This window comes from Mastacembelus armatus, chromosome 4 (assembly GCF_900324485.2).
Source record: "Mastacembelus armatus chromosome 4, fMasArm1.2, whole genome shotgun sequence".
Taxonomy (NCBI): domain Eukaryota; kingdom Metazoa; phylum Chordata; class Actinopteri; order Synbranchiformes; family Mastacembelidae; genus Mastacembelus; species Mastacembelus armatus.
The window spans coordinates 24205402-24228151 of record NC_046636.1 but is presented as its reverse complement, the minus strand read 5'-3'; the positions used below and the strand labels follow the sequence as shown (position 1 = coordinate 24228151).

Here is a 22750-nt window from a genome sequence, read left to right as displayed (position 1 = left end):
TAAAACAATTCATGTAATACACATCAATAAAAACAAGGAATAATAAGTTAATGCTTGATAGTCACATAAAACACTTCAAGTCAGTGACAGATAGAGAAGGGCTATAATGATCAATAAACATGCAATGGAAATACCACGCTGAGCTCATCTGATAAGGACTGAACTTTATGACAAATGAACAAACTCCATCCACAAATGTGGGCTTCAGAAATGTTCCATTACATGGACTCACTGGTTTTTCTCAGTAAGAAAAAAACAGCTCTGTAAGCTTTTCTTGTTTTTGAAAACTTAATTCACGACATGCATGTCAGGTGTCGACTTAAATATTCTACTGACATGAACGTGCTACATCATGAAGTATTCAGATCATGTAGTGGTCATTGCATTGACCACTATCATAAAACTGTACTTTATATAAAAAAAATACTAATTTGCTGTGTGAGTGTTATTTTATTATTGGGTCATTATTGCTGGTGCATATGGGCTTGAATCTAGAGGCTACTAAGTAAATAGAGAAATAAAGTGGGGTAGAAACTTTGACCTATGAAATTCCTAAACTTAAATACTTGAGTATGTCCTCTCCACTCCTGCATGGATCACATATTAAACACATCCCCCTCTTTACAGACAATCAGTTTATCGCATTGTGAATTATTTTAGAAATGAAAGGCTCGACTCTTGACATCTTTATGTAACTAATGTGCTCACCAGATGTGACAACTGCAGCCTGCACTGAGCTTCCGTGTTGTGATCTCATTGGTTCAAAGTTTCTCCGTCAGCCCAGCTCACCCCGCCTCTCTGCTCATGCTGGGCTGCAGCTCCTAAGAAAAGGGCCTAGGCTGACCCGGTCCACTGAGCGGCGGTACACTGCAGGTCACAGCGGGACAGAGGAGCGACAGGCTGCTGGTAAGGTCAGTGGATGGTTTGACAGCTCAGCTTTGCCCTTAAACGAGTCGTCAACTTATTAAAGTTAGCTGCGCTGGCTGAGTGACTGTTTGTTGAGCTAGTGTTGCTTCTCTGAGGGCTGAGGAAACTAAACCACTTTACTGCCTTTACTAAGACTGAGCAGCTGGGACAGGTGGAGACTGGCTGGTTTATTCGGTGAAGTAGCGCTGAAAGTGACTGATCCTCATCTGGACTAAAGTTCATCGACCTCAAAGGGGAAGAAGTTGACAGTTTCCGTGTAGTAGATTTACGCACATAGTGCGCACGATCCAGAGATCCACACTCTTCAGGGCACACGATCCAGCCAAATAATAATACTAATGAAAACATCTGTTACAGATTCCAGATCTGTAACAGATGTTTATAGGTCAGCCATGCTGTTGCTGCTGACATTATTTCAAGGAGAGTCGACACAGCATTTGGACCAGGTGTCTTTGTTTCTTAATCACGTTATTGTGCATAGGCGTTGGTCTGCTTGTAAACCTCTCAGGTTATGGCTTCAACATGAGCCATGAGCAAATCAAGGAGTGATAATACAGCCTGCAGTAATTCACCAGAAAAACTGTTTTATTTTGCCATGATTATGTGTAACAGATTTGATTCTCCCTCTTCCTTTAATCCTCCTCTCACATTTATCTTGGGACCATTTGGAGGATCTTGACCCCAGCTCAAGTGCCTGTGCACATTAAATACACTGATAATTAGATAACGCTGAACCAACATTAGCTTTTCTTTCTTTGTGTCTGTGTCTTGGTCAGATCACACACAGCTGTAGCATCTGACTAGTGGTGATCTTTTCTTTCTCTGTCCCAGTATTTTCTTGGATATTTACCAGATTGTCCATTAATACCAAAGGTCCCATAGAGTTCATCTTTGAGGGGAGCTATTGTAGATCATGTATGCCTTTTTTCCAAAAGGAGATTTCTGGTAGCACATTGTGAAGAATCAGATGTTGGAGATACTCTTATAATACTTATAATAGGAAGAGGCCAGATAGCCTTTTTATTAGTGCTTTGCTGGAAGGAGTGAGGTGATGATTTCTCAAAGTCTAAAACAGCTTATTTTGTGTTGCATAACAGTCTTCATCATAATATGCACCATGCCTTTGAAAATTATCTCTGGTTCATCTTACTCGAGATATCAGGGAGCATAGTGTCAGACTTTGCTTTGTAATAAAGCCAGTGAATATCTCATCAGCTGCCTTGCAGAAAAACGTCTTGCTCAACCAAACTGTTGCAACAAAATGCAATTTGCAGTCGCCCAGAGCACTGAGGGATCATCTGGAACTCAAGAGGTCATGAAAACATCAGAGAGTATTTTATTCACTGTGATGTCTGAAAGAAGGTCTGAAATAAATAAACTGTAGTTCTCTGCGAAGGTCGAGCGTAGTGGTAGATAGATTTAAGGCTTACTTGTCTGTCAGCAGCTCTTCCTCTCAGGTTGATTTGTATCCTCATCTTTCTGAGCACTCACTTCAGGCTGGCAACAAGTTACAGCTGCTCCGCTGCAGTGCTGCTGAATGTGACTCCTGCTGTATGGTCACTCAGGTCATGTCCTGCTTCTACCCTGTACATCAGGTCAAGCATGTCAGATGCTTGTTAACACGGCTGTAGTAAAGACAGGTGGATAGGGGTCCACTGTTGTCTTCTTAATGTCATCTGGGAGAACCCGGACAGATGTTGTCCATATGTTGGGAGCACCAGAATGAGAAGGAAAAAGATGTTGTGGGAGGCAGCTTACATGCCTCAACACTTCCCTCAGTTGCATAACTGGTGATTTTTCTTTTCTTTTATATGACAGATATTTTCTAAAACATGAACATCCACTGTTCAAATGTGAATATCTGATTATCTATAATAGTAAACTCAATATATATGGGTTTTGAATTGGCCAAAAATCTGAAAACATCCCAGTGTACTGGGGATCTAGGGTGGCCATTTTCACTGTTTCCTGACATTTTATAGTCAAAATGTTTGAAACAAATAACCAGTAGATCCAGCAATAATTTACGTGATTGGAATATGAGGTGGGACAACATAGTGGTTTAGTGGTTAATACTGTTGCCTCACAGCAAGAAGGTTCCTGGTTTGAAACCCAGCAGGGGCCTTTCTGTGTGCAGTCCGCATGTTCTCCCTGTGCTTGTGTGGGTTTTCTCCAGGTACTCTGGTTTCCTCCCACAGTCCAAAAACATGTATGTCAGGTTGATTGGTGACTCTAAATTGCCCATAGGAGTGAGTGTGAGTGTGTGAGGTTGTTTGTCTCTATGAGGCCCTGTGATGGACTGGTGACCTGTCCAGGGTGGACCCCTGGTGGACCCACCCAAAGAGAGCTGGGATAGGCTCCAGCTGATCCCTGGGACACTAAATAGGACTAAGTGGGTATAGATAATGGATGGATGGAATTTGAGGTCTTACATGACACACAATCAGACAGACAGTAAGGACACCGACCAAAAATGACACACAGTATTGCTTCCTTAATTCAAGAAGGATGGAAACTGAATATGTAAGTGGATCATTAGAATTAATAACTTATGATTTCTGTGGCCCAGTTAAGTATGACATTAAGTTTTCATTTAAGACACTACTGTATTGTATTAATGCAATAGTAATGCAATTTTAATTTGAAGCAGTACTTGAGTAATTCTTTGGCCCTAGTTTTTCATTTAAAGCCATTTTTTACATTAGTAAAGAGCAGTAAGTTTTCAGTGTTACACTCAGGAGGTTCACTTGGTACGAACGATGCCAGAAGATGTTTTTCAGACATTCTTTCTCAGAAAAAATAGGCCTGGGCCAATTTATGCTACTTTATTTTAATTTTTTGAATGAACTTAGAAATAAGGCTTGTGATTCGTCCTGTGATGTTACTTCCAGGACTAACCATCAAACCGACTATGAGGTGTTATTAAAAGGTCAGGCTATTCTTCTGTACCCTCTTCTTCTGATTTCAACTTGTTTTCTTGAATCACATATAATCATGAAACCATAGTCAGAGTCAGGGGTGGTGGCAGTGTCAGTAGATCTAGGTGTTTAAATATTTAATTCATACATGTTGTTCTGAACCTTGATCTACCAATTGTTTTCATTAATCCCTATTTTCATCTTCAAGTTTTACCCAGCCTTTGATGGTGAAACCTTCTGGATGCTATATACTTTTAAAAGTGCAAAAACAGCCCTGAGAAGCCAGCAAAGAAAAACAACTCATTCAAAATGTATCATTATTCAGTTTTTGACATTAAACCTTGACATAGACTTCTTTGGATGCACCATTTCATTTTTTTAAGTGTGCAGTTTCATCCTTATTGCATCATAGTGTTGACAAATGAATTTAACATGGTTGAGTTGCCTTTCTGCCTTTAGTAAACTGTGTGACAGGACAATGATTTCATGAGACCCTACTCCTCTGGAAGATAAAGTGTATCAGCCACTTAAACAATGAATATCAGAGAGGAAGATGTTTTTTATCAAGCATATTAAACCATGTGCTCTGAATCACTCTGTATTCTATTTCAGATATCATATCCCAGCAATCACAATGGCAGACAGCGAGAAGACTAATGAGAGTGGAGCTGAAGCAGTAGAACCAGCAAATGCAGACCAGCAGGTGAGGAGCACTGTGACCTGAAATGACACATAATATGAAACTGAGGCATTTTATAAACTCATTTGATGCTTGTGATTTTCCCATTTTGATAAGCTGCTGTGGGGAATCAATTATTGTCCCTGTCAGGATGCTTATTATATATTGAACAGAGCTTTGCTTTATACAGACAGGATTGTCTTTTCAATCACAGTAATTGTCTTTATTTTATTTTTTATATTTTTAAGAATGTTGTTTCTCGAGTGAGCCACCTACCCCTAGTGAGTTCAGCATGTGAGGCGGTGTCCAGCGCCTACAGCAGCACCAAAGACAATTTGCCATTGCTGAAGGGAGTAATGGACGCAGCAGAGAGCGGGGTCCGAACCCTGGGAGCTGCTGCCACCACCACATCCAAGCCTCTTTTGGACATCATCGAACCACAGCGTATGTTTTTCTCTCTGTGAAAAATATGATGTAATGTATGGGCAATGACAGCACACAAATTTTCACTACTGAAATGTACTGTCAAGAAATATTGCAAGCTTGTTGCATATTAAAGGTGTGAAACTGATGTCCGGTCCTCGTGCTACCTGTGGGCTAGAGTACAGTAAAAGGCTATTCTAAGAGCAGACTTTTGTAGATTGCTTATTTGAGGTTGTACAGATATTAAAACCACTAAAACCCTTTAAGTTATCTCTGTATAGTAAACTTGATTCTGATGATGATCTATTTTTGTTATTTGGCATATCATTTCCATCTGATACGTCTAACAATAATAATAACTCCAAGACAATTTGTGCTGTGCACTTGTTTCAGTTGCCACAGTAAATGAATATGCAATGAAGGGACTGGATAAGATGGAGGAGAAGCTGCCCATTCTTCAGCAACCAGCAGACCAGGTCAGACATAACACATGCTACTATAATGTAGTTGGAAAATCCATTTAAACCCTTCTTTTAGAAGGTCCTATCCTCATTATGGGTAGGTAGGTATAGTGTGAGTAACAATATATATAATGTGTGAGAATTTCATCGTATGAAAACAAATCAGACGTAGCTCTGGTCAACCAGGCTTCCACATTATTCCCCTGACTGTATTATATTCCAGGTAACCATAGTAACAGTGTTTATACTTCACAATATGTGAAACATTACCCTTTGGCAAAAATAACATAGCCATGGGTGAAGCTGCTTAAAAATAGGCATTGAAAATATTGGTGACTTGATCACAGTGTTTCATTTTTCCTTTGATGCTGCATGCTGTCATGAAACAAGTGGGGTAATACACTCCTGGGTTTCCTAAAAGGAAAACAATGCACTTGATGGAGGGAAAACCTGACTCCCTAGCCTCCACTGTCAGTAATCACTTACTCTGTCAACTGCTTCATGTGGACTAAATAGTCTGAACTGTCATGTGTTGATAGGGTAAGAGAAAGGAAAGACATAATGCCAGCATCATTTGTGTCTGAGCAGGGCACATCATCTGCTCTGTTTTTTCCTCAGGTGGTGTCGAACACAGTAGGTATGGTGTACCAGTCGGTGCTTGGGGCTGTGATGGGTGGTGTCGAGCTGACCCGGGCAGCAGTCAGCGGCGGCGTCAGCACTGTCATAGGCACCAGGATGGGCCAGATGGTCAGCAGTGGGATGGGCCTGGCTCTGAGCCGATCTGAGGACTGGGTTGACCAGAACCTACCTCTCACTGAGAGGGAGCTGGGTTAGTAGCTAGAGTAAATAAATCTGGATTCATAGTCAGTCCATAAAAATCATGGGAGGTAGCTAATGGTTCAATTAAAGCTGAAATGAGGCTGCAGTTGGAATGAATTTGTTCTGAACGAGTGGCCAGTTTCAGAATTTTTTTATTGTTGGCCATTACAAATAAATGGAATATCTTTTCCTAACTTTTGCTGTTATGCTGATAAAATAACAAAATCTACAGCTTGAATGAGTCAGAAATGAAAACTTTTGAACACATACATTCACATTAGACAAAAACTATTAAGCATCCCATGTTATTCTTCCTGTGTTCATAATACACATAGAGCTCCTTCACTCCAGTGCTTTAGAAAGAATCCTAACAAAACACTAATAGTAACGCAACATATATATTGTATATTGTCTTTTATTTACAGATCTATTAGTCATAGTGGGAGTGATTCCAGCTCTATTTTTCAAATTTGTGGGGATTAGTTTACATTTGCATCATAGATTGTACATTTTTGCATGTTATGCAAACAAAGGTGAACCATGAGTTACTCATATTGCAACATATTGGCAACACACAGTTACCACACCGCCTTCTTAAAACTTGATTAACTGATGTCATTTGCACTGCTTACTCTTACTTAATCTGAAGTGAGCACTCTTCGGATTTGTCTTTGCTTCCTTGAGCTATAGATGAGACACAAAATTTAATAAGACTGTCTAAATAAAAACTGCCTGAGATAACTGAACAAAATGAGGGTGGCCATGATAGAAGTATTCAGGTTTACCACAGTGACTGGATCTGAGCACATGAATGGCTGGTGCTATTGATAGAAATGGAGGCAGGAGATTCCAATGAACTTCCCTTCTGTTTACTTGGCCCATAAAGCACCTGCAATGTCCAGCACTCACAGCTTTGACACCTGCTACTGTGATGTCATGTTTTTGTGACAACCTGCTATATTCCAGTTTATCATTAATAGTCAAGAAGCTACCCTCTTCTCTGAGTATGAATATAAAAGAGATACAGTTGTAACTGTTATCAGGGACAAAGCAAAATAACGATTATGGCAGTAATCAGAGGATTTTGAATAGTTCTCAGTGGTTGCTGTGGCTTTTAACACAGGGAGACACTATTACTCTCCCTATACGCTAACTTTTATACTGATGAAGGAATGAGGTAGCTCCCAAGCAGTTTTGTCTCTTCTGAGCAGATGTGCAGTAACTCTGTCAGTCAAGTGACTGACCTGGATCAAATGCACCAGTTGGCAGAAGGGGAGGGAACCACAAGAATTTTTTCAGTGCATTTCTTGACAAAACAGTTAAATTCTAAAACAACACCCATGTATAACATATAGTTTCATACAGTAAGTATTGTGATCACACCTGTTAGCTCACATTTAAAATTCTAGATACCACAGTACATAAAACAGTTGTGTTGAATGTGTATATGTCTTTTAGCTGCTGTGGCTGAACCTGTAACCAGTGAAGTGACCACCCCATCGACCAACCCCAGCTACTTTGTCCGCTTGGGGAAACTCTCTGCCAAGGTACAGGAACGTGCCCTACACCAATCCCTGGTCCGTGCACGGCATGCAAGAGATGCCACCTATTCTGCAGTAGCTCAGATTACCAGCACTCTGGACTTGCTGGAGAATGCACGTACAAGTCTGGGTACCGCCAGTAACCAGATAGGAGGAGCCTCAGAGCAGCTGCTGGAGCGCTGGACTGAATGGAAGCAGAAGCAGGCTGGAGCTGGACAGACTGAGACAGAGCCAGATGGGACCAAAAATGAATCTGAGGTCAGGGAAGGAGCATTTGGGAATTGAAGAAATGGTTTCTAATGAGATTTGTCTTCCATTTCCCAGCATTTATAGTGCATATACTGTAAATATGCAGCATGTGTACCCTGAGGGGTCTACTGGATCAAATGGAAAAACTTTCAGATCATACGCTTGTTGGCTGAAAGGTGTAAGAACAAAAAAAAAGAGTCCTCGAGTTCAGCAATAAGTTAAACTTGCGTTTTAGAGGTTGACATTATGCCCTGCAGAATCATGTGAGACAGGAGTGGTAGTACATTGTGTCATAGCGTCAGGATGGAACGGGAAAACAAAGTCTTAGTATGGAAAATTGGAAGGAATTAATATCTCACAGCTAGATTTTCTGTCAATTCATTTGCTAGTGTTTACTATTGAAAGATATTTTTTCTTTGCTTTACTGTTTACAGCAGCTCGAATGGAGGGTCCTCTCCATGGTACGTGGCCTAAGTGATCAGCTGCACTTAGCATGTTCCAATGTGGTTTCAAGTGCTCAGGGTCTGCCAGGTGCAGTCCAGGACCAGCTGACTAGTGCAAGGCGATCAGCTGAAGAACTGCATTCATCTCTGGGGAACACCAGCACTCTCACACCCCTCCTTCTGGAGCGAAGCCGTCACCACCTCGCCCAAGTACTAATTGTCTTTAGCACAGCATTTTATTTTTGCTGCATCAGCTTAGTGTTTAGTGCTTGAAGTTATCTTTTTTTTTCAGTACCATCACTTCACAAAATTAGTCCTTCCATTTTTATTGGCACTTACGTAATACCCTCACTTTTAATAGACATGAATTAAACTGAAAAATTCCCGTATACTTTACATGAATATCCATTTTCAGTGGAGTCTGATTATTCATATGTATGAAACTGGGACAGTCACAATGAAGTTGTCCTTTGAAATGTATATATAGGAAATTGTAGCATATTTTTGACATAAATATTTGTTTCGATTATAATTAGGTAACTGTTGAACATAATACTGGTGCTTATGTGCTAATTCCCAGGTTCAGCAGTCCCTGGATGGTGTCATGGAGTATCTACTAAACAACAAACCGCTCAACTGGCTTGTGGGACCTTTTGCTCCTCAGATCACCGAGAAGACAGATGACAGTGTGGCACTGGAGAAGTCTGTGTCAAACAACTAGACTTGAAGACTTTGCTGTGTTTCTCTGTTATTAAATAATTAATGTGCTCACAAATGGTTGGAGTTCAATGTAGATGAAACACTTAATGAAAATTATTAAATATTCTGCCTCTGCTTAAGATGCCTTAAGTTCATGTAATCATGTTTTCTTTATTATGCACTACATCTGTATTGAAGGTAATGGAATTTAATTATAAGTGAAAGCACTGACTTGTGGCTTTAGAGAATGTTGTACAAATGTGTGCTTTATTTTCTATGCTTGAAAAGATAAAAGTGTTCTGACTGACATCTATGTGTGTCTGTACTGGTGTTTGATGTTTTGCCTAAAAAGAGTTCATAGTATTTGACAAATTTATATTGCTTGTTAACACAGAGGCCTTTTAGGCGTTCTACATTACACTGCTGAGAAGGTCGCACTTTGAATGAGATACAGACAGTCTACAGTGCATTTCATATGTTTTTAGATTTGCAGTTTTATTTTCAGTATTTTGTGCTTGAACCTTGATGGTGTTATAGAAGCAGCTAATAAATGTTGGAACCAGCAGATTGTGGGTGTCACACCTGAATGTGTGTGTTGTGCTGTTGTGAGTGGTGTTGTGCTGGAGGGTATTCTAGAAAGTGGGTTTAGTGAAAAGTCAGAGTAGCTTAACCCTGAGTTGTTTGAGTCAGTTACCACTGCAACATGCACTTTGAAACTCACCTGCTTACTATCAGGTTTTCTTCAAGAAACTCCTGAGTTCTGTGTCTCCTTCATCCTGTTGAGTCTGCAGAAGCTGTCAGACAGGCTGTTTCAATTCCACATTCATATAGTTCCAACGCTGATCGGAGCACATTCATTTTCAGAGGTTTGCGTCAAGAGAAGCAGACAAAAATCCCAGACAGTTATCTTTACTGACATGATAGTTTTTATGATCAATCAGTCAGTGTAAGGACAGTGAGATCTCTTCGCACGTAGAGCGTGGATTTTTCTTCAGAATAAAGTCTGTAGGCTGCACAGTCCTTTATTACATTGGCACTGTGTGGGGAGCCCTAGTAGCACAACTGTCATTTTGTTAATCACATAACCTCCTGCCAAGCCTCAGCCAAGTATTAGAGCCACAAGGGAAATTTTTGTTTAATTTTGCATTTTTAGAATAAAGTGGAACTACTGAGAACAAAGTTGAAATGTTGAGATTAAAAACAAATTATAAAGTCGCGGATGACTAATGATTTGCAGGGGAAATGTAGTCTACATCTAGAAACTGCATTGTGTTTGAAATGAAAGGCACTGCTAGTGGCCTAAAACCACTAAATAATGGTTGTCTTTAATGTCTCAAATATAATTCAACCAAAAGAGGTTACAATAATGAGCCTATACAGTATGACTTACCTGTTTGTACAATGTTCTTATATTTCATTGAGCTGTTCCCAGGTGCTTTCGGCCCATTGGATTGGATCTAAGTAAACACAAAATATAGTCACATCCCACCACTTTTTCATCTGTAGCCTAATGTTCAAAGAAACAAAGTGTGGGAAAGTGTTAAATGAAACGACTAAGCATAATGTACCTGGGTTTTTCAAAGTTATGCATTGTCTCGAGCAGCAATTTACACCTACAGCTTTTCCCCTTCCTTTGCTGCTCCAGCTATGTTGCTTTTCTTTCAAAAAATGTGTTCATGTGATCAAGACTGCATGAAGTCTGTGTAACGCTTATCAGTCCAGTTTTCTACTTGAGACCAAACAACTGAATTCAATTTTTCAAAATACTGTTTTTCATCTCATTGTGTAAAACTTCCATCTTTTTTCAATTTTCTAATTATCCCAATATCCTAACATCTATTCATTTCTAATATCCAATGTAAAAGCAGAAAATTGAAGTAATATTCATTTTGCCTAAGAATTTCTGATTCCACTATTGAGAAGACCTTTTTCTTCTATGTAGATCTTTTTCTTCTCCACTGCCATGTTGAATTGCTGTATCTGAGCTTCACTGATGATGGCTTATTGTAGTCCTGGTGGACGCTGTTAACTCAGAGTTGGCTGAACTAGCCCTGATCAGTTGTTCTGGAACCAATTACTCAGTTTCTCATCTCAGGGTTAATCAACTTCGAGCTCAGAGTTAAATTTTGTTATACCCGCCTTCTGTAATACACCTGTTGTGACAGCGTGTTTTGCTGTTATGATGGTGTGTTGTGCTGTTGTGATGGTGTGTTGTGCTGTTGTGATTGTGTGTTGTATTGTTGTGATGGGGTGTTGTGATTATGTGTTGTGCTGCTGTGATTGTTGTGATGGTATGTTGTGCTGTTGTGATTGTGTGTTTTGCTGTTATGATTGTGTGTTGTGCTGTGATGGCATGTTGTGTTGTGTTGTTGTGATGGTATGTTGTGCTGTTGTGATTGTGTGTTGTGCTGTTGTGATGGGGTGTTGTGTTGTGATGGTATGTTGTGTTATTGTGATGGGGTGTTGTGTTGTGATGGTATGTTGTGATGGTATGTTGTGCTGTTGTGATTGTGTGTTGTGCTGTTGTGATGGTGTGTTGTGCTGTTGTGATTGTGTGTTGTATTGTTGTGATGGGGTGTTGTGATTATGTGTTGTGCTGTTGTGATTGTTGTGATGGTATGTTGTGCTATTGTGATTGTGTGTTTTGCTGTTATGATTGTGTGTTGTGCTGTGATGGTATGTTGTGTTGTGTTGTTGTGATTGTGTGTTGTGATGGTATGTTGTGCTGTTGTGATTGTGTGTTGTGCTGTTGTGATGGGGTGTTGTGTTGTGATGGTATGTTGTGCTGTTGTGATTGTGTGTTTTGCTGTTATGATTGTGTGTTGTGCTGTGATGGTATGTTGTGTTGTGATGGTATGTTGTACAGTTGTGATTGTGTGTTGTGCTGTTGTGATGGGGTGTTGTGTTGTGATGGTATGTTGTGCTGTTGTGATTGTGTGTTGTGCTGTTGTGATGGTGTGTTGTGCTGTTGTGATTGTGTGTTGTGCTGTTGTGATTGTGCTGTTGTGATTGTTGTGATGGTATGTTGTGCTGTTGTGGTTGTGTGTTGTGCTGTTGAGATGTTGTGTTGTGCTGTTGTGGTTGTGTGTTGTGATGGTGTGTTGTGCTGTTGAGATGTTGTGTTGTGATGGTATGTTGTGCTGTTGTGGTTGTGTGTTGTGATGGTATGTTGTGCTGTTGTGATTGTGTGTTGTTATGGTATGTTGTGCTGTTGTGATGGTATGTTGTGCTGTTGAGATGTTGTGTTGTGCTGTTGTGGTTGTGTGTTGTGATGGTGTGTTGTGCTGTTGAGATGTTGTGTTGTGCTGTTGTGGTTGTGTGTTGTGATGGTGTGTTGTGCTGTTGAGATGTTGTGTTGTGCTGTTGTGGTTGTGATGGTATGTTGTGCTGTTGTGGTTGTGATGGTATGTTGTGCTGTTGTGATTGTGTGTTGTGATGGTATGTTGTGTTGTTGTGACTGTGCTGTTGAGATGTTGTGTTGTGCTGTTGTGATTGTGTGTTGTGATGGTATGTTGTGCTGTTGTGACTGTGTGTTGTGATGGGGTGGTGGACTTTTGCCGTGTTGGCCGTTGATGCTGAGGATGACGTCATGGTCGTTGTTTCGAATGTCGGGAGCTAACGCTGGGTAGGAGGCCGCGCGCTCCGCTGGGCACACAATTTGTACAAATCTGAAGCACAAGGTCGTCGACAGCCACCGGTACCGTCAGTTTCAGGTACTGTTTTCATCCTAGACGTGTGTGAGAGACACCCGCGGTGTGTGAGCGATTTTAAAGCCGTTAGCGCACTGGCAGGAAGCGCACTGTCTGTGGGCTGACTGGGTATGCTAGCAGTTCAGCTAACGCTAGTCTGCTAACACTAGCGTTTATTCGATTTAAAACACGAGATTTGATCATCTTTTTCGCCAAGGATGCTGTATTTTTTTTATTTCCTTCATAGTCACCATGATCGAAGGCTACCAAAAGAGTTCGGTCCTCCTTTTTGCATTGGTATGCGGCGTCAGACAGACAAAACGTCCAGCGAGGCTGTCTGCTAACGATAGTGTTTGCTCTGAGCTATGCAAGCAGAGGACAATTGTTTTCTCCTGCGGACAAACTCAAAGTGCTAACTAACACTCAGCTCTAAGTTGTTTAGCAAGATTCCATGCACCGTTCGCAACATTTGCCCGCTCTTCGCTTGTTGTGTGGTTCATTTTAAGTTTTCGAGGTGGTTTTGTGCAGACATAACCTCGGCTTGTTTTTTGTTAACTTTGTCCAGACCAAAACATCTTGTGTGTGGGGAAGGAATGCATAAACCAGCTGAGCTAGCTTGTTATCGCAGACTGTATCTTGCCCTTTCACAAAGAAATGTTGCGTCTTTCTTTACATACCTTTTCATTGGTATGCCTTAGGTTACTCTTAAATACTCTTCAAACTCCTGGCTCATTTCCTTCATGATGCTGGAGGTGCGTGTCATCATTAGGCGATCCTTTTCTGCTGCTGCTGTTATGGGATGTCGTACTGTATATTCCATTTATTTTGAAAAATAGGTCAGACTGTAATTTTATTTCAGTGTGACAAAGTCTGTTTGTGCGATAATGGTGTAACTGGACCTCTACACACTGGTGGTGGTGTTGGACTTAATTTTAGTTAATGTAAAATAATAAAAAAGAAGAAGTGGTATTTATGAACCTGTTTGAAGAAAACCTTCATTACAGCAACAACTAGTTGGTGATAACCCTAAGCTCACAAAGAAACTCTACTCTCATGCTCCAATGCCAGTCTCCAAGCTCTTTTAGCTGAAAAAAGAAGAATGATTTATTCAAACAGGGACTGCTAATCATTTTGACTAACTTCTGCAACCCCATTTTCAGGAATATCCTCTCCCATCCCCCTTACCCCCTCTGTCAAAGCATGGCTCAGGAGACCAATCAGACGCAGGTGCCAATGCTTTGCACTATGGGATGCGGTTTCTATGGTAACCCCCGCACCAACGGCATGTGCTCGGTCTGCTACAAGGAACACCTGCAGAGACAACAGGGAGGGGGGCGATCCAGCCCCCCGGGAGAGAAAGGTAGGAAGATGGGAGAGACTTGACCTATAAAAATCAGGGAGGGGTGTGCAGTATGTGGGTCTATTAGGTGGAAAAAGATAAGAAGTTTAATTGGGGGGGGGGGGTTTCTCGAAAACGGGACAGGCATGGGAGGACCTTGAATTTGCTAAAAGGGGTTGGAGAACAGAGGTAGCAGTAGCTGCCTGGACTGTGGCATCAGAAAGCAAGAGAGTTACATTTCCATCTGATTTACATGAACTCAAAACACATCTGATCATGGTAGAAAATACAGGAAATCAAAGACATGATCAGATACAAATGGATAGTCATCATGTTCAAGGCCAAAACAACGAGTTCCATGTTTGTGCTATCAGAATGTTCTCTCCCCACACAGCAGCTACATCACCAGCAGGATCACCAGGACCAGCTGGTGTGACTGTGGAGAGCACATCATCAGATCCCAGTACAGAGGTGGTAGGAACCCCACCTGAGGAACAAACAAGCAGGTATGGCATATGGGGAATTTGCTTAGCACTTCATTGTTCCAAAGTATACCAAATCATTATAGATGGGTAGTTACGATGTCATTTATGAAGTAGGATTAGAAATATAATATTCTGTTGACTGTGATATGTTTTTTAAGGTGCTAAACAAGCTAATTAAATGAAAAATATGGAACCTTTGACCCCATACTTGCACATAGTGTTTTACATTTGATTAAAATGTTAAAATGCCTCTTTAATTAAATAACAAATAGGTCAATTCATCACTTGTTCCAGCACATTGTGTTCTGTGTTGACATTAGTCCCCCTCAATTAATCCTAGTACAACAGCTTGACTGTGATGAAATCAGAGATGCACATGTAAGCTACAATTTTACCTCTTTACCTCATCACTACACAGCATTCTGGGATTATGTTACAGTTCTTCCACCACTCAACCATTTTTAACTTAACAGAAAGACTCCAAGCTCTTTGGTGAGGTCCCTTTGTCAGTCAGTGTAAAGTGTTCATCAGTTTTAAGGAGTTCATATGCAGTATGCTATATTTATCTCCAACCTAATTTTACAGAGAGTCAGTGGGAGTGCTGAAATCTGAGATATTTGCAAACATTAGAATACTTGTCAGTATATTTTATAGCATGTTTGCTATAGAACCTATAAACGAAATCTGTATGATCTATATCATAGCTAGTCAGGACTGTTGGTTCTTTGAATATCAAATAATCGTTTACCAGAAATTGTACATAATATAATAATACAATACATCCTTTATCTTAAAGCAGGGTTTGCTACACCTTCACTGAGAGGTCTATGTTTGTGTTTATTTTTTCCACAGGTGCTTGGTAGGTGTTGCTTCTCAGTGATTTCTGTTCATAGCTTTGTCTATTTTTTCTTTGGCTTTTGATATCTCAGGTGATTGTCTTAGGTGATCTTAGGTGATCATCTTAGGCTTAAAAGTGTTGCATATTGTTAAATAACTCATTAATTCATAGTGCATATTTGGGATCAAGAAAGCAGATATAGTGAAAACTCTAGTTTAACCCTGAGTTGAGGGAAACAGAGTTTTTTGTTCCAGAAACAGAGATCACTTAAACAAATCTGCTGCCAGGTTTTCTTCAAAACCTCTTAACTTTCTGTCTCTCTTTCCTCCTGTTGTGTCTACAGAAGCTGTAGACATTTCCTCATTCATACAGTTCATATTGGAGCACATTCATTTTCATTTTCATTGTGTGTCAGAAGAAGCAGACAAAAACCCGAATTAGAGAGTAGCCAATCATTTATCTTTACTGACGTGATTGTGAGGGGCTTGTAATGACTTGCAGGTTTTTGTAAACAGTATTACACTCAAATAGTGCTTTTCTACACACAAGTGCATGCAAAGCAGTTTAACCCAGTGCCCATTCACCCATTTCACACACAGCAATGAGCTGCAATGCAAGGTGCTGTCCTATTTGGATAGAAAGCCAATGCATGTTGAAATAAAACCAGTTAATAAGGTTTTTAATTTCATGAAAGTGTCAAATATGCTAAAAAACAAAAAAGGTAATTAGAGCCTTGCCTGTTTAATGTTCTTACCATTCATTTTGAGCTGCTGCCACCTAAATAAATATCAAGTGCATTTTTTCTCCATTGCCATATTGAATCATTGTGTCTGAGTTCCATTGATAATGGGTTTTTGTAGTCCTGGTGCATGCGGTTAACTCAGTCAACTCAGAGTTGGTTGAACTAACTGATTAGCTCTTCTGAAACTGATTAATCAACTCTGAGCTCAGAGTTATGCTTTCTTGAATACACCCCTGGATAAACAGAAAGAAACACAAGTAAAAGACTACAGGATTTTATTTCAGCAGTAACTGTACTATAGTCTAAATAGGATCCATGTCGACATTACAGTAATGCAATCTGAGTTGCACACATTACAGTACAGCCAGTTATCAGAGAAGTTGTTTATTCTTCCCAGACCATCTAAAGAGTAATCCAAACAGTCATTTGTTCCCATCTTGAAGAAATTGGATTTGTACTTGATCTGTCCATGTAGTGTAGTAATGAATTTTTCTTGTGTAGGGGAAGCACTAACAAATGTACAGTATATTCTCACACAGTCTCTCAGTGCATTTTCTGCCAAATGATTTATTTGTTTTAATGCTTCATGTATTTTATGTATTTTTTTTTAATTAGAAAAGAATTCCCTATACTGCTCTAAAATAATGAATTGCTTTGGTTGTTGTTGTAATGTCAGTCCTAGTTCTCCCAGTCCAGTAACTCAACAGATGACCGCTATGAGCATCTCCCAAGATTCAGGAGCTGTAGACTCTGATCGAGCAGAGGCTGATCAGGGAGAAGAGGAGTGTACTTCCAACAGCACAGGTACACACCATGGAACACAGTGGTTCTTTCCCAAATCAGTCCTCTACCCACCAACATTTCACTATGAAATGTCACATGCCCTGAGCCTCACTTGCAGCTGTTGAGAGGGCTAGCTACTTATAAGAAGGAAGGTATCCAAACATAGTAAACTCTTGAATGAATTTTCTCCAGACTTCAATAAAGCATCCCTTCTCTACAATAGTCTTCGTATCCCCAAAACAAGAAAAACATCTGGCACCTTTTTTAGGTTTTGTTTAGGATGTCATCTGTTTTAGTATTTCACCTGTTAGCATTAAACATACAGCTAATCCTTTTATAGAAGCATACACCTGAAGAAATATTGGATCAGTTTTTTTTGTAACCATTGTTTTTTTCCACCAGAACCAGTGGGGGAAGCAGCACAGGCTTCGTCTGATGGTGACCAAACTCCTGATAAAAACAAGAAAAAGAATCGCTGCTTTTCTTGTCGGAAAAAAGTGGGCCTTACTGGTAAGGAAACTGTGTTGAGTGTTATCTTCTATGGTTCAAAGGTTATGAGACTTCCCTTGCTGTGATTTACTGCTCATTACCTGTCAGTTTTCAGTCCACCACAGTTTTAACACACTAGCGCTGTAGGTTTTGATAAGCTCAGCTCTGTCTTACGATGTACTGTGTTTTGTCACAGCAAATCATTGTCCATTTTTAATTCACAGCACTGACAGAAGTTTTATGTTTAATTCTAAAGGAAGAAATACCCCTTACTTAAAAAAAAAAAAAAAAAAAAATTGACAGCTCTTTATCACATTGTAGTTGTGATATTCCCTAAGTATGAACCAAGTTCACCCTGTTCCTTTCCATTTACATTCATTGTATGGAAGTTGCAAGGACACTAAATCGCACAAATAATTTTAAGAACAACTACAAGTCAGTAAATGTCAAACTGCTTCTTAGGTTTTGCCTAACTAAGTAACTATCTTCTGGTGAAAATCAGCTGTCACAGTTTCTATAACACTAAGAGAGAAAAATGTTATTCTCTACTTTAAGCTCTCTGGCTTATTGTTAACATTTAGAAATACTTTAATATCTGTTTCTTCTTTCAAGGGGCCTATTATCAAATATTTGTAACCTACATATCCACAGTCTCACCAAACATTACAGTTCGTGTGACGTTTTTTTCCATACCTGAACACTTTGCAGAAAGCAACATAATGTAGATTAGTGCTGCATTTTTCAGACTTGGCCTCCTCTTTTTGCAAACAGAATTACCTCACAGGAAGCGCCGGGGCCTTTTTAATATTGGATAGTAATATTTATATATAGACCCAACACTGACCAAAACCCCCAGTATGCCTGTGAAAATGAGCCTGAACACAGTCTGGTAACAACACCACCCTATGGGAAAAGTGGACCTCTGAATTGCAGATCTTTATTTAGGTCCTGTTTTGTTTTCTGTTTAAGAGGTTTATTGCTATAAGATGTTTTAGTGATTAAATGTGCTTAGTTTAAAAGCACTTCAAGAATAAATTTATCCAGCTGGGATGTATGGTAGTGTTACAAGTGCAGCAGATTTTAAACTTTCAACCTGTGCAGGTCAGTGCAGTAATGCTGATCTCTTATGTACAAGAATTAGTGTACCAGCATTATGTATGATGCTGTTTGCTTGTCTTTGCTGAAGGTTTTGACTGTCGCTGCGGCAACCTGTTCTGTGCCATACACCGTTATTCTGACAAACACGACTGTCCCTATGATTACCGGAGTGCAGCTGCTGCCCGCATACGCAAGGAGAACCCCATCGTGGTGGCTGAGAAAATTCAGAAGTTATGAGGACTGAGTACGAAAAAGTCTATCTGACTCTGTGAATTTGAACAGTGGTGACTTGGATGAAAATACCTGATATCATGGCTTCATTTGTTCATGGTAGCCTGAGGCAGGCGGGGGAGGGAGGGAGGGGTGAGGTGGGGTGAAGTCCCAGCGACTGTCCAGACGCTTTCCTTACAGGCATCTCCCCTTCTCTTCATTAGTGACTGCAGCTGAACCTGAGTGATTTTCTGTGTGTGTGTGTGTGTGTGTGTGTGTGTGTGTGTGTGTGTGTGTGTGTGTGTGTATTTGTATGGAAGTGAGTGTGCATGTTTGCTTGAGAGTTGGGGAGAGAGCTGTAGGGGTTTGGTGGACATAAGTGTTGCAAAGGGGAGGGAATGCAATTGATTTTTTCCCCCTTTTTGTTTCTCAATTTGGGGGTCATGTTGGTTTATTTTTTACAATCCCTGTAGGGTAGTTGATATGCGATGGGGCAAAGGAATGTGTCACAGCCTGGATAATGCCACACACGTCAGTTTAGAGGCTCTAGTTAGTTTTTTTTTTTTTTTTTAAACAGATTTCATGTGTCAGCAAGACCTTTTAAGGGCTTTGGAATACTTTTGTTTTCTCCCAGAATGAAAATGATGTCAGCTTCTTGTTAAATTGGCTTTTTTTTTTCCTAACCCTCCCTTACCATACTCTAGGGGTCACCACATGTTGAACTCCCAAGTTTCAGCATTTTTCAGAAATGTTTCTCTTTGATATATTGACTTATCATACTGATATTGGGTGCATGAAAAGTTATCGGAGGGAGGGGCAGTAGGGGAGGGCATGAGTAGGGGAAACTGAGAATCTTGAGTTAATTGAGTGATTGAATTCTGTTTTTTTTGTTTTTCTTTTTCTGTTTTAATGAGTGTATGACAACAGAAGATCTATATTAATATATTGTAGTTAGCTTGAATTGTGTGATTGCATTCTATTTATTTTTTATTGTTTGGTTGGTCTGTGCTGGAGGATTGGCAGCATGTCTCAGCAAATCATTAAGATTTGCACTTACCCTTTTCAATTATATTTAAGTAATTCCATCTTAATTATATAACCATTTAAAAAAAATACACAAACTGAGATAATAGAGTCCAGTTAAGCCAATGCAATTAAGATGTGCAGTAAAATGTCCATTATTTTGGATTTGGAACCAAAGCACAACTTAGGAGTGTCAGCTGCAGAGCACAAGATAAGGTGCCACCTACTCAGTTTTGTTCAGCATCTGGGTCATTTGCAGTTTATATTTGATCTGTTTCGCCGGCTCACTGAAGAATTTTCCTGTTCGATTGATGAGGCATTCTGTTTTACTAAGACAGAGTGCTATTGAATGGCCTTTTCTGTGGTGTCAGAGTGAAGCTCTATGTTTCTCTAACCACCAGCAGACCACTGACACATGCTGAACAAAAACTGACTTGGGTCATAGTTACTCTACACATTGACACACCTTCTAAAGTGAAGATGCTCTGAAGTTGCGTGCTGTGCTTTTACAGTGTGCTCAGATTTAGATGAGTCTTTACTTTGAAGACTGCTTCTAGCTAGCTTTTTCTAGGAAGATCAACGCTTTGCATGCGTGCAGCCAAACCTGTAAGTTACTGTTTCGTAACTGACTGCACAGTTTGAAATGAAGCTGGAATGTTACAAAGGCCACACAGTAGTAGCACAATGCATGGCTGCAACCTTGAGATTCACATTAACAGGATTCTACAGTTTTTGTCCAAATGTATATACAATATGGCTCCTATTCCTATACTATAATCTCATTATAGATTTTTGCCACGGTGGGGAACTAAAGTGATGAATAGTACTATGTGTATTAAAGTGCTTATAATAATTATTCAAAAAAATAATGTGTCACAAATGGCACTGATGTTTTTTCCCCCTTCATCTTGTTTATTTATGAATTTAACACTTCATCTCCTTATGTAATATCCACAGTATGTTAATTAACTGGCTTTACCATGAGTATCTCCCACAGGCCAGATGGCTTTATAATTTTAGTCAGATTGTTAAGTAGCCCATACACATTTTGTTAGCCTCTCAGAATTACACAGTATTCCAGCTCATGCTTTTATCCTGTTACTGAAATCTATTCATAGCATAGTGATGTTAGTGAAAGTTAAAAAGGCCCTTGTGCAATGTAGATGGAAAGTTCGGGTTTCATCTTTTCACTATCAAAAGCTTTCCTTGTAAATGTTGCTTGATCCTGATCTTCAGATATTTACAAAAGCTGTAGAAAAGTTGCAAGGAATTTGTAGAGTATGCGTTTTCTAAATAAGTCGATGCAGAATGTATTGGACCATAAGAATATCATTTTGAAATTGGTTGAATTTTATTCCAGATCTTTCGTTTGGAAAATTCCCCTTCACCAGAATTCATGTTAAAGTCCTGGTGTTGATGATGGACCTGCCAAAAAGACTTTGTGACTTGGCATGTCATCACAGAGACTGTTCACCTGGGATCAGTTGGTCATCTGCAGCCCGGACTCTTAACTTTTTTTCTCAGTCTAGTGAAAGATTTCGTTACAAAAGGAGTTTATGGGTATTTTTGAGTGACGATTATGTACAAGTAAAATAATTTAGGGAAACGTGTGGTTGGTGCAGCTCTGCCGTTCTGTGTTCCTAATGGTGTGTCTTATATTCTGACTTGCCTGCTGGGTTGACAACTATTACAAAATCTTGTTGCCTGTAAAATTATATTGTTTTCCTCTACAGATTGACAGTCATTTCAGAGAAAAAGCTTTTTGATTGTCCAGCTTTGTAAATCATGAGGATTTCAAGGTTTACACTTGCTGTTTCCTAGTGACTGCTCATATCACACAATTTCTTAATAAATATGAGCAGTTTGAATGTAAATCACGCAATAAGCTGTAATGTCATTTATCAAACTTCTCGGCCCTGATATTGACCACGTCAGAAGATGGAAGCCCAGTTTTCTGACGTGATTTGGGACAGTTGGATCATTGAAATTGTTTTGACTGTTGATGATGAAGGACTTGGCACCAGCATTTAGGGCAAACATAGATAAGTATTCTCAATATTGTCAGTACATACACAGTTTTCCTCCTCCTGTTCTGTGACTTTGATAGAGATGTGATGTCTTCAGTTGTCTGCACAGCCTTTCATAATAACTGTCTTCATCATGATTTGGTTGATAATGATAAATCTGCCAGTTGTAAGTGTTAACTGCAGAAGTAAAGGCAAATTATAATGGTTCATTTTGTCTTTTGAGATGAGCTTGAGGGACATCAAATTAAATCTACAATGTTCACAGAGCTGTAGTTCTTGTCCCTTGGCACTCCAGTCCCCCAGAAACACCACCAGATGTTTTTTTATTTTGTTTTTCTTTAATGATTTAGGATTGTATGATGTGTAAGAGTAAGTATAAAACAATAAAATCACAAAGTTTATTTTAAATTACACTTGTCTTTTGTATTTATTTGTTTTAATTTGCAGTCTTGTAAATGCATGATTTAGTTTCAAAAGCTCAGGTTGAACAGTTTGTATCATACAGTTAAAGTGTTTGCTGCACTAGGCCAGTAAATCTACAGTATATACTGTGGTCAGCCTCCTTATTACTTGTATAGCACAACACTGTAGACACAAATGGTAACGAAAGCACATAATGTGCTTCAGTGTAAGAGGAGTTGTCATAAGGCCTAAATTGTGTGTCTCACATAGCATGATTAACTAACAGATTTTTATATTATGAATCTTTCTCCCATCATAGAAATGAAATCAGTAAAGAATGGTTTGTCTTCCACCCAAATGAAGCAGTTTTTGTGACCCCACATTTCATCTAATGATCTTAAAAGTTGTCCAAAGACAAAAGATTTATACTATTGATAGTGAATTTTGCAATATCTTGTCAACAAGT

General features: G+C 39.6%; 2 protein-coding genes and 1 long non-coding RNA gene across 7 annotated transcripts; 2 read left to right on the top strand and 1 right to left on the bottom strand.

Annotated features, from left to right (window-relative positions):
- The first annotated feature begins 781 nt into the window (after positions 1 to 781).
- plin3 (perilipin 3) lies at positions 782 to 9468 on the top strand. 2 transcript variants are annotated; one of them, XM_026304740.1, is made up of 8 exons: positions 782 to 906; positions 4458 to 4548; positions 4773 to 4968; positions 5341 to 5423; positions 6027 to 6237; positions 7686 to 8026; positions 8452 to 8670; positions 9041 to 9468. In XM_026304740.1, the coding sequence occupies exons 2-8, from the start codon at positions 4480 to 4482 to the stop codon at positions 9179 to 9181; spliced, it is 1260 nt and encodes a 419-aa protein (XP_026160525.1). In that variant the 5' UTR covers positions 782 to 906; positions 4458 to 4479; the 3' UTR covers positions 9182 to 9468. The 2 variants fall into 2 exon arrangements, with proteins under 2 accessions (XP_026160525.1, XP_026160524.1); XM_026304739.1 differs by having other exon boundaries at positions 791 to 911.
- On the bottom strand, positions 4863 to 14025 carry LOC113129047 (uncharacterized). Its single transcript, XR_003295569.2, has 4 exons — positions 13526 to 14025; positions 10550 to 10616; positions 9881 to 9998; positions 4863 to 4982 (listed from the first exon to the last, which is right to left on the bottom strand). It is a non-coding gene; the product is annotated as an uncharacterized LOC113129047 (long non-coding RNA).
- Positions 12716 to 22293, top strand: LOC113129046 (AN1-type zinc finger protein 5). Of its 4 annotated transcripts, none has more exons than XM_026304742.2 (6): positions 12716 to 12872; positions 14009 to 14208; positions 14585 to 14693; positions 16929 to 17056; positions 17438 to 17545; positions 21216 to 22293. In XM_026304742.2, exons 2-6 carry the CDS (start codon positions 14049 to 14051, stop codon positions 21449 to 21451), a joined length of 741 nt encoding a protein of 246 aa, XP_026160527.1. In that variant the 5' UTR covers positions 12716 to 12872; positions 14009 to 14048; the 3' UTR covers positions 21452 to 22293. The 4 variants fall into 4 exon arrangements, with proteins under 4 accessions (XP_026160527.1, XP_026160526.1, XP_026160530.1 ...); XM_026304741.2 differs by having other exon boundaries at positions 14582 to 14693; XM_026304745.2 differs by lacking the exons at positions 12716 to 12872; positions 21216 to 22293 and adding an exon at positions 18711 to 18971.
- Positions 22294 to 22750: the final 457 nt, after the last annotated feature.